The sequence below is a fragment of the Protopterus annectens genome, chromosome 1.part0, assembly GCF_019279795.1.
Source record: "Protopterus annectens isolate FY-2018-M chromosome 1.part0, PAN1.0, whole genome shotgun sequence".
NCBI lineage: Eukaryota > Metazoa > Chordata > Ceratodontiformes > Protopteridae > Protopterus > Protopterus annectens.
The window spans coordinates 479,918,232-479,930,395 of record NC_056725.1 but is presented as its reverse complement, the minus strand read 5'-3'; the positions used below and the strand labels follow the sequence as shown (position 1 = coordinate 479,930,395).

At 36.9% G+C, this 12,164-nt stretch overlaps 1 protein-coding gene across 4 annotated transcripts in view; it reads left to right on the top strand.

Annotated features, from left to right (window-relative positions):
• The window catches only part of VEGFA (vascular endothelial growth factor A), a 59,715-nt gene extending 54,784 nt beyond the window's left edge, over positions 1-4,931 (top strand). For all 4 annotated transcript variants that reach the window (XM_044060634.1, XM_044060652.1, XM_044060625.1 and 1 more), the window contains one exon: positions 1,390-4,931. In XM_044060634.1, the coding sequence (XP_043916569.1) occupies positions 1,390-1,408 (19 nt within the window). In that variant the 3' untranslated portion in view covers positions 1,409-4,931. The remainder of the gene's footprint in view (positions 1-1,389) is intronic.
• Positions 4,932-12,164: the final 7,233 nt, after the last annotated feature.

The window sequence follows — 12,164 nt, the reverse complement described above, 5'->3', positions numbered from 1 at the left end:
TATTCTGCAATTATCATAACATGTAACTACATCACCAAGCTCTGCTTCCAATCTGATGTCTCTTACTTTTAATTGTCTGTCCATGACAATTGTGAGTCCCTACTAGGGAACACTACTAACACATTGTATATAATCGCTTTGTTTTTATAATTGTTTGCTAACTTCTGTGTAATCTATGTAAGTTTGTCTTTGTGGAGCTTTTCTTCCCGGGCCTCCCATGAAAATGGACATGTATCCAGTCGGACTATCCCGGTAAACAAATGTAAAATAAATAAAATAAATAATACCACCCCTTTATAACACTAAATAGACATTGAAATGTCCTCTGCTTTTTTTGAAAAACACTAAAAGCACTGAAGTGTGTGCCCATCTATCTGTAGTGTGTTTTCTGCAACAAAGAATGCTAGGAAAATATAATTGCATTTGAGTTTGCTACTTTAAAATACCAGTTTGTAGTGCTTGCAGTGTGTTGTTTTTTTTTTCTCCATTCCTGTGCATCTTGCTACATAAGCATAAATGTTGTTTATGGCTCATTTTAGATTCCGTTCTCTTACCCAAGAAAATCCTAAGTTTTCCTCAATAACTTCTTATTAAACTTATTTTTAATCCTTACCCTAGTTTGTTATTATTTGTCTATAGTTTGCATCCACAGTTTTTCAGTGAAAATGGGTACCGCCCTCTTGACAATTTGGTCAGCAAACTGTAATAGGTATTGTGTTGAAAGGACACAAGAGAACAGCAAAAGTGCTGTAATTAGTAAGTAAGTTAGTAAAGAGTAGTCTAAAAAAATCTGGCGGTTGGCCTGAGAATTGTTCTCTGAAATCCTAGTCTTGCTGTAGCAAAGTATTGACCCTTATGGGATAAATTTGCTTAACTGATTTGCTTAGTACTTGTCTTTTGGTATACATGGTTACCTGGTTGATGTGTCAGGTTCATTATTATAAATATGTGGCTAACACAATTAAAAAATCTTGTGGGTAGTTAAGAGTACTGTGTAGAAACTAACCAAAATAGAACCTATCTTAGTCTCGTCTCACGTTGTTACTAACAAAAGACTGCTGACTTAGTGACATGTTTTACAGGAAATTTGGCAAGACTGAGATGAAGATGATAATACGTTGCAGGCATCACTTGTTAAGGCAATCCATACAATGGTATTAGCACATTATTAAAGACTGGGTTCATTTAGGATTCAGTTCAGCATACTTTAGAAATTTTCTTAAAATGGAATCTGTTGAAGGTGGGCTTTTTCACTGTAGCAGTCATTTCTCAAAGATTGTTTTTCAGTGTCATTTATGACTTAAAACTTTGTTCATTTTGTTTGGTTGTGAATGTTATACACCTTTTCTGAATGTTATACCTTTATTAATTATTTATTTTCTCTTCTAGATGTGAGAAGCCTAGATGATAAATGGACATGAAAAAGGGATTGTTTGCCAGTCAAGGGAGACACATTGGTGTGTTTCTGTTTTGAATTTTTAATTTTAACTTTCCCAGTTCAAATGGTGAAGAAGATGAAGGAGTGACAGAGCACAGCACTTTTGTTCCTGGCGGTTTGAATTCTGGAGCATTCCCTGGATGAACTTAACATGGATATTTTTTATGGAAAGAGGACCCTTTACATTTCACAATCTTTAGAAATGATCATCGTTGCATAAGGGGTGGGTGGAGGGGGACTTTCGGTTATTTTTAAAATAATTGCTGCTATATGCAACAGAGAGACTCTCTGAAACTGTATTTCCTGGGGTACCCAGGCACATGATCCTCATAAGAAGCATTATTCCTTCACTGAATACAGCTGATGGATTTTTTCTTGCTTGGAATTATGCAGTCCATCCGAAATGTTCAGAGGAGCCACATTACTTGTAAGTCGGACTGTTGATGCCTTTGGTATCTGTGGCTATACTGGATAAACATATTGATGTTTAGACATGCACAGACACATCTGCTCCCCTTCCTGTGAAGTGTGGAAAAGACAGATTGCAGAGTTTGGACTTTGAGGAGGGGAAGTGTTCTTGTGTGAAATTTCCCAAAGCAAAGGGTGGCACTGTTTTATTGTTTGATATTTCTGTACTCCACCCTATTGGACCCTCTGCTGCAGGATGTCAGCATCTGCTTGAGACATAATACTATATCCAAACCACTAGGAAAATAAACAGACCTATATTATAAATGAATGTCAGATGTGAAAATGAATGTCCCATGGTGTTTTGACATCTAGTGCCTTTTGGTTCAGTTCTTCAGCCTTATACAACAAACCTGTTTATTCCCTCCTTCTTCCTCTGTGACCCGTAACAGCAATAACATCATCAAGACACAGTGGAGCTTTGCATATTGATGTGTGTAGTCAGTCCTTTGGATTAACAGCAAACAATTTTCTCAAGTTGATTCAGAATATTACTTGTACATGGATGATATTAAATATCTGTATATACAGAGCTACATATCTAACACACTCTACCACATCTGTTATACTGCCAGTTTGTGTCACTTCATGCAGGAAAATCACATGATAGCTCTTAGAAGTTGGGTTAGTTTGTTAAGCCTGGGACAGAGCATATTTATGCTAGTAAAGAACTGCACTGCTACTAGATTTTCAGCTAAACAAAAATTTCCATTACCTAGTAATATGGGGGAGGGGGTGTAAACATGACTTTTAAACTACAGAAGGAAAAACAAACAGGATTCCTGAAAGATTTCCTGCTTGAATTCTTCAAAATCTGTCAGATACTGTCAGTTTCTTTTATTCAGTGTAGACGGACAGAAGTCATGATCTGAATCCCTTGGTCACTGCTCTTTCTAGATATTCTTGGGCAAAGTGAAACTTGCTTCATCAGTAAGATTTTATGCTTGTTGGAACATGGGATTAGTAAGAGACTACTACTCTACACATTGGACTGAGACATAACTGCTAATGAAACAGCTGTTTTATAACAGTGAGTGCCTTGTAATGCAGCTGCAGATTCTGTCCTGTTTTTTTTTTTAAATATTCTGTTGTGCTGCAGTTGCTGAATATATCTGATTGCAACCTTCCCCATTTAGTAGGGGCACTGAGTGCATTCCTTATTTGGATAGTCTTAGGAATAAGATAAAACAGTATAGCTCTTACCTTGTTCAGCACCATGTTAGACAAGCACTTTTGCCTTATTAAAAATTGATTTAATTTTATGTATATGGGCCTCAACTTCTGTTACTTGCAGATGCACATATATACATACACTCAAGTCCTTCTGAATTTTCCGGAAACTAATGTAGTCAGCCATTTATTTGCTGTAGCTGTTAAAAGCATTAAATGCTGTTTTAGACCAAAAAAAAAAATCTGCAGTAAATAGCTGGAAGTTATTTTGTTTAAAAAGAACAAACATTTTAAGGCCATTTCATTCAGTTTGATAATTGCAAACTAAAGAGGGGAGATGGATACTTGAATGTTTACAGGTGAATTTTTAGAGATGTGTGAAATGGCTTTCCCTATAGAAAGTGTGAGACTTAACAGTATGTTATGTGTATCAATAGGGTTGAGGTGAATATGTTATTGAATGAGGGCTAATGGCAGAATAGTAACGGAGCCTTTGGTGTGCTGACCTAAAAAAAAACAAAACTGTTACATAATTGATGGGAGAATAAAGGAGAATGGACAGGAATTAAAATATGAAACTTAGGTGGTGCTGTGAAAGTGGAAATCAGCCCACTTTGCATCTTACTGTATTTGACAGTATTTAGAGAGGCTGCTACTGTTCATTATAGAACGACCCTTAGACAGGCACTTTGTAGTTACCTTCCCCCAAGGAGGAATGTTTGTAGTGGTTTGACACCTTGCATAGCTGTAAGAGACTTTTGCACTTGTTATGGCATTAGGATTACCTACATTTATTCAGATTAATAACTTGTTTTCCCAAATAGTTCTGTATGAAAGCAGACAGACAATGACAAATGGTGTTGCGACTTCCCCATTGCTTGCTATGGGGCATGGCCAATTCTGGAAGGCTTTCACCTTTACTTGGTTGTGCAGCAATTTTTTTACAGTTCAGAATTAGAAACTGTTATTGTCTTACCCTTGTGAGGTTTTTGTACTTGAAGTAGTATAGATTTCATTTTGACCAAATTTTCATTGCATTTAATTCACAGTTGCTTTCAGCTTGTATCAGTTAGATTATGGTTATTTATTTATTGGTTGTTCAGTTTGTTGTCATATTTATTAAATACAGCTTTGAAATATGGAAGGCTGATGTGGTTGATCTTTAATGTCGGTGAAAAATGTTTTGTACATTCATAACAGGGAAATCATCTTCCCATTTGCTTAAACCATGGCTCTGTATATACGGATATAATATAATATCTCCTATTTCTAAAAGTTAGAATTTATAAATTAAAATTAGAATGTTCAGTGTTCATTGTATATTCTGTGTTGCTATTTAAATTCAGTTAATTTATGATCAGTATGAACTACCTGCATTTTCCATTCTTTGTTACTGGTTTTGTTACAGTTTCCTTATCATTTATGACTCCTGACCTTCCTCGTCCTTTTTACTTAAGTTTTCATGGTTATCAGACACATCACTACATCTATAACTGCATTTCAGCTGTCCTAACCCCTACACATTCCTATAAACTTGCTTTCAAGAAATCTTGTTGCCAGCACTACATTTCCATTTAAGAGCTCTAAATATTCTAAAACTATAACATGCAGGTAGGACCATCAATTCTGCATTTTTTTTTTTATTTTTAAAAAAAATCTCCAAGTTAAGTATATCTTTTGTAGTATATGTTGTTATTTATTGGTGCTACCATACTGAAAGAAAGAAGTTTAATATTAACAACACTATTTGAATTTGTTAGTTTCTTTTATTAAAATATTCTGTAGTCAACTGTATTTATTTTAAAGAGCGGTAATATCTTGAATTCATTTTGTATTAAAGACTTTAAGATCCACACATATTGTTTGGTCATTAAGTTTTATTTATTATAAGGACTGTTTCCTTAACTGACGGTGCATATATTTTACTGAAATCCATGAGTATTATAAAAGTTAATAACCCCATATTTTGTATATAATTAACTATTTGTGCTACTTCTGAAGCAAACGCACTATTAACTTGGTTGTGCAGGTATGCCACAGATCTGTTGACTTTCAGTTGTATTTAGTAATTGAAGATGGTGAGCTGGCTGTTTTGATGTTGATTTGCCTGAACAGACCATTTGATCTGTGTATCTGGGCCATAGCTAGTGGTGGCAGGTGGGTATTTACATGTAAATAGCTGACAGCATCCACAGAAAACACTTGGCACCAGAAGCCTTCAAGATGAAGAATGTCAAATGAAAACAAAATGGTTTTCTTATAAATTTTAATTCTAAGTAGCCATTGCCTGTGCAATTTGTTTTGTAAGATTCAGATCTGCCTTTCTATTATGTATTTTTTTGGTAATAATGCAATGGTCCTGCAATCTAAGATACATTTTCATAAATAATGTCAACAAATTGTGGTTTGAACAGAACATTAATAAACATTATGGGCCATTTTCAGTAAAGCCTACACTGTGTACACAGTATGTATTCAAGAACATTTTTATCACATTCTAGTCACTCAGAAAGATTGCACTAAAGTTACATGTAGTCTACACTTTGTGGTAACCTTTATGAATCCCTGTCAATATGTAAAGCTGCAAGAATATCCATAGGAAAACTAAAATTAGGAGGAAGAAGGTATGAGTTATGCCTGTGTTGTCTGTTCACTCATAACAGTGTACACTTACTGTAGGCGTTACTGAATCCCAGGGAAGATGTTTCTTTCATTGAAAGATAAGTTCTACTTAACAATTGTTGATATGCAGTTAATTGATAGAAAGGGCAACAAGAGGAAACAGTAAAGTCATTATGTATGTTTCCACTGTGAAAGTAGCAACAGTAGATGGGTTCACTCACTGAATTTAAATTGAACATGTATTAAGGGAAAAAGAGGAATGTAGCTTGTTTAATCCATGCAAAGTATTTAAAGAACTATACATTGACAATTTATCTCATATATGTGACTTAAGTAAATGGCTGCAATAAATATGGTAAAATAGTGTGTTATCCAAAATAAATGATTAAACAGACTGTATGACAAGTAGGACAAATGAGACAGCATGCAAAAAACTGGACAATTTGGCAAAATCTCTACTTGACAAAGTACATCCTTGCCCAGTATTATCTACCCAAATTAATGGTGACTCAAGAAGATGTATTATAAGCTGTATTTCACGGGGGAGTGGAGCAGAGTCCTACTTTTTCCAAGAAGAGGAGTTTGTATCATGCATCCTGTAAGTTTTATATCTGCTCTAAATTCACTGTTTGCCAGGAAATAGGCATTTTTCTCCAGTGTATTGACCACAGCATCGTCAGTGATATTCTGTAAGAAATAGAAGCTACAATCTAATTGTAGTATTTCAATGTTCACATCCTTATAACACCTTGCAGTAGTTGCTCAGAAGCTCCTCTATACCTAATCAAGTCTCTAGAGATTTTTACGTGTGATAACATTTTGACACATTGCCCAGTGTGTTTTGATCCCTTACCCAGTCAAATAAAATTTAGAATTTTGTTTTGATTATGACACTCAGCAACAGCAGTCTTGAGCAAGTCACTCACATGTGATATTACTAATTGCATTCTTGTTTTTTAGAGTAAGGTGATTCCAGATGTCATAAGCCAGGTCCACCTTCCTCCACCTGTAGGATTAAAGCTGGCAGGACTTAATAACTAAAGCTTTCCAAGGCTGCCTGACCCCCCCCCCTTTTTGTCCATAAACACAAACACAAAAGGACACTTCTCCAAATTTCTGGCCACATGTAAGAACACTTGAATCTGTAAGTTGCCCCAGCCTACTATATTTTTTACTTCAGGGTTTTGTCTGCTTCTGTATATTAGATTTTTGCTGCAGAGTTACTGTTAATTCCTTGAGGGTACTTTTTGTCAAGATAATTGAGAAAATACATATTTTGATGCCCTTTATTAAACATTAAGTACTTTTTTGGTAGTAGCCAGTTTCCTTAGATGATTATGTGGTGTTTCTGATTTCCTTTTGGTTGTCCTTTGAAAACATGATTTCCCAATGACAAATTTTTCCAAGTAGTACATGGTGCTTGAACCACTGAAAGATATATTATTGATTATCAAAGATGATTTGTGCAGAACAGTCAAGCCAGTTTGTAATGTGACCCTTTCATTAGCCCCTTTAGGCTTCTATGTGACAGTTTCTTCTTTGACCTTTTCCAGTTTCATCAAGGTTGGTACATCTGTGTCCTGTCTTCACCTAAATATCGACCTTAATTTGTTAAATATAGAGATTCAGGAAGGTCGATTTCTGGCTTGTCAAGATAAGATTCATCTCGCCCTTGATCTGCTTTTGCTCCCAGCCGGCCTATCTGGGTCTGTCTCAATGTCAGCTTTGACCCAATTTCCCTGGTCAAACAGACCTTTAGAAGGAGTATATTTAGCTGACAGTTGAGATCTTTTCTGTTTGATTTCAGCAAAGCTATTTAGTTGAGATGGGCCTCAATGACAACCATCGTCTTGAGACAGAGGCATTCCTTCTTGCTAATGTTTTAAACATTTCTCTGCACCGACCTTGACTCTTGTGGCATGGTGCAGATAACTGCCAACTCTGTCACAGGGTCAGTACCAAATTCAATGCTTGTGGTTCAGTACTGATAGCATCAGAGTAGATGCAAGCTGGACACAACCTCAGACGTCATGATTTGATGATGGTAACAGTGCTGATATGAGTTTTATCTTGTTGGACTGCAGCTGTACCACTTGGTCTCCTTGAGAGTTTTCATCAAGAATCGTTTCAGTGTTCAATGTTCATAAGCTCGACTTCGTCAAAACACTGTTAGGAATCTGACTCTCAATCCCCAAGGGGTTTATTGGAGTTCTCTGCATTTTTTTTACCCTTCATATCAGTATTGACGTTAATATTTCCAATTCTACATAACTTGGCTCTTCGAGGAACTTTAGGCTTGTAGTCAATTCACCTATACATGCTGATCTAGAGTTTAGTTATATGCTGCATGCATTTTCTATGTAAGGATCAGTTCTACACATTTGGATTATCTGCTATTATTCCCTGTCAATCAGGGCACAGAGTGGGACTTAAATTTATTGTATTCTTCACGTCTAATATGGTGACTTATTTATGCATTTATGTTTTTTATTGCTTGTTAACCAGAGTAGAGTACTGAGCCACACAGGCACTGTATTTTTTTTTCAAATTCAGATGAAGAACACTGTCTGGTTCACAGGTGAATACTAAGTTAACTGTCCATGTGGTCTATTTTAAGCATAGACAGTTATTAGTTAAACTTGCCAATACATAGTTCCAGGATTTACTACCCACAGGATAGTGACTAGTGCTGGGTGAGGTAGTGATTATTTCTGTGGGATGAGCATTTAGGGGGCATTCCTGGGGTAAATTTTCCTCATTCCCATTTATAGATCCAGGTTATGTTTGAACAAAGACACAAAGACAGGGTTGAACTTTATTTTACATGGAGAGTAGATTGTTCCAGAATAGTAGTAACCTCTGAAGATTAACTTGCCTCTCCAAACCATTCTGTTTAAGTTACAGATGAGATTTTGGTCCCTGGAAGGAGAACCTCTGATGACAGTTGACTTGTGGGTGTGCAGTAAGTCCATCACTTTTGAGTCAGAGGATGACTTATAAGCCGAACACTGGTCTTCTCTCAGCAGTCTGTAGAATACCAAAATAGAGTGACAGTTTTTTTAGTCCCCACATTCTCTTTGTGAGGAACCTCTGTGAGCATTTGAATTGTTGGTATATGTCTGGCCAGATGGATGCCAAAGGGGTCATTGTACTCATTGATTTGCCTAATGAGAGCAGAGTAAATGGAATAATGACATCTTTGAGCCTGGCGGCTATCCCTTTGCATTATAAACTGTGCAAAATAGAAGTATTTTCTTACCACTGTGAAATGACAGTCAGTGCAGGGTTACTGTCCATATATATATATATATATATATATATATATATATATATATATATATATATATATATATATAAATTCTGAACTACAAAGTCAACTCTTAACGGCATATTGTCAGTGTGGTAATTTCTGTGGCTAATGGTTTTACAAAGCATACAATAATGCACTTTGTGTTTAGTTTTAGTTCTGGCTTCAATTATTTGTTTAGGACAATCCTTCCTACAGAATGACATAGTCATTTGGGGATTCAGTGACTGCTCCTGTCTTGCAGTCGTCCACAGACTTTGTCACTGAAGACCCTTGGTGTTTTCCTTTATTTCAGAGAAGTAGATTTCAAACAGGAGGCTTCTCAGTACTGATCCCTGTGAGACTGCACTGGTGACTGGTCTTTCTGTTGAGGTAGTTTCCCTGTGCTGACCTCTTAATCATATCTGTGAGTCAGTTGGCAATCCAATGGGTGACATAGAGGTTTAACCTCAGTTAGGCAAGTTTCTCCACTATGCCTGATTGAGGTACTGTGTAAAAGCTTTGGCCAAATCCAGGTATGTTGTATACAGAATCTTGCCTTCCATTGTATTGATGATCCTTTCAAAGAAGTCTGTTAGGTTGAGTAAGAAAGACCTGCCTTTGTCGAGCCCAAAATGGGGATGGCTTCATCTTCAGCTTGGAGGTTCTCTGTGTCCTTATTGATTAATTCCATGATGAGTCTTTCTATGGCCTTGCAAATGATGCTGGTCAGACTTATGGGTTGATAATTAGTCAAATCAATAGATGGCCCTTCCTTGTGCAGGGGTTTGACATTTGGAGTTCTCCATTCACTTGGTACAAAGCCTTGTGTGGAGGCTGACGTTGACTAGCATTGTTAGGGTTGCAGATAAATTGTGCTACAAACTATTTAAGATATGCCTTGGAATATTGTCAGGGCACATTGATGCAGTAGTCCTGTTCTTTGACAGCTCGTTCAGGACTTTGGTCCTGCATGAAGGTGAGGGGGGTATCGGTTACTGGCATATCTTGTGACATAATGCAGGTAAAACAGGTATGAAGTTGGAGCTGAATTTATCAGCTAGTAAGTTTGCTATATTTTCAATTTCATTGTAGGTGTTATCCACTCAACACATTGCTGTGTCTAGAGCTATGAGGTGATGAACATAGATTAAGAAGGTTTTATGGTTGCCCTTTGCATGGGTGGCTCTGCCTCAAGTTTGGCTTTAGCTGTTTTGATTAAACTCCTGAGTTGCTCATTTATTTTAGTGATGTTAGATCTTGCTTTGCTATGGTTGTGTCTAAAGGAACCTGTACTGTCTTGTATAGAACTTCTTCCCCTTCCCTTTAAAGATTTCAGTTGGAAGGGAATTTATTTAGTTTATACCAGTTTTGTTAATACAAATTTTCACCTTGGCATAATTAACTCTTTTACCCCATTTAGACAGCAGATGGATCAATGTTGACTCGTGCATGTTTTCAGAGGATGCTGTTTCCTTACTTCCTTCCTGTTCTGACTGAATAATAGAATGCATTTATAGATCTGCTTATCTCATTCTTCACTTGCCTCCTTTGAGATCAGTGGAGGATGTATTTCATAATTACACTGTACCTCTCTCTTTTTTGTTTAGTCTCCATTTGAACTTTTTCATTGACAGTTTCTGCCCCCAAACCTATAGCCAGGTACAATCTTCTATACATTATATCCTTCCTTAGATCACTGTTGAGGTATTCTATATGGTTTGTTTGTTTGTGTCTTTTGGCTTTTCCCGGTTAGGGGTCGCCACAGCGGAACTCTGGTCCTCTAATGATTGGTAGTGGATTTTTATGTACCGGGTTACCAGCCCTAACACACAACCTTCAACGAAGGTACACACCCCATTCACGTATGCCTCCACACAGAAGACGCTCTAGCTGAGAATCGAATGGGACAACATCTTGCTATGAGGCGACAAAACTACCGCAGCACCTTCTATATGGTATTATATGTTATTTCTAAAGATCAGTAGACTAGTATAAATAATGCTGGATACCTTATCTACATTTTTTTTTAAATCTTGAGTAGCTGCATGGATATGTAAGGCAGTACTTTGATTGTCCGAACTGGTATCTGCTTCCTGCTGGATGAGTTGGCTTTACTGCTCGGTACTCATAAGGCTACACAGAGCTACGCCTGTTCATGAGTTCCTACCCTTTCAGGGAAAAATAATTTCATCTGGTCCATCTTATACGATTCCACACTTCTTCCCCAATACAGTTAGTCTGGGTAGTTGGGTCTTTCAGAGGATGTTATTTTTTTAGGTTCTTTGCATTCACCTTTTTGTGAGCTAGTATAGCTTTTGAGATGGGACTTTCTGCACACAGGTTTGAGGATAAAAATGGAAGATTTGAGTAGTCCTGCAAAGTTTTGGGTTCCAAACTGTCTTAGTCCTGTTGGTCTTGGCCTACGAGATAGTTTAAGATGGACATGGTTCTTTTATTTCCAGTATAGTGGTTATTTTTGGACACACTCTTATTACATAGACCACAATTTACATAGTCTAAATGTTAAGGAGGATTTGTCTGGTGATCTGGTGTATTTTTAGGAACATAATAGGTGCTAAAATAGTCACCCCCTCCCCTTGACCGAAGAAATTACTTATGCAGTGATTAACCCAGACAGACAGATTACAGCCCAAAACACGCATATATATGTAATATTTGATGTTCTTCATGTTTCACTGTTGCAGTCATCACATTTGGGTTATATTTGACTGGCTTTTTGCTATGATTATGTTAAAGCAGGCCAGAATTGGCACTAGTGTCTTGACTGGTATTAAGATTGCACATTGCAGTAGTTAGAATGTTTTTAAGTAATAAAGAAGAATGATGGTACGTAGTTCTCATTTTAGAGAAAATGACCAGAGAAGCTGCATAGTAAAGGTTCAAGGGCAATCTGTGGAATTCTTAAATATGTTTTGTATTATTGGTTATTTAGCATGGATCTGGAAAATATGCAAAGAACTAAGCAAATTCCAGAAGCAGTAGAAGCATAGTTTAACACTGCAAAACATAACAGTTAACAGATGTTTATCATTCTAACTGCTTCAGTGGCCTTTGGCTGTATTGGTTGCATCCCGTTCCCTCCCACACCTGTACCCTGAATGTTGATCCGTCAGCCCTTTGGATGAAAATCAGCAGTCAGAGAGTCGAAACCTTAAG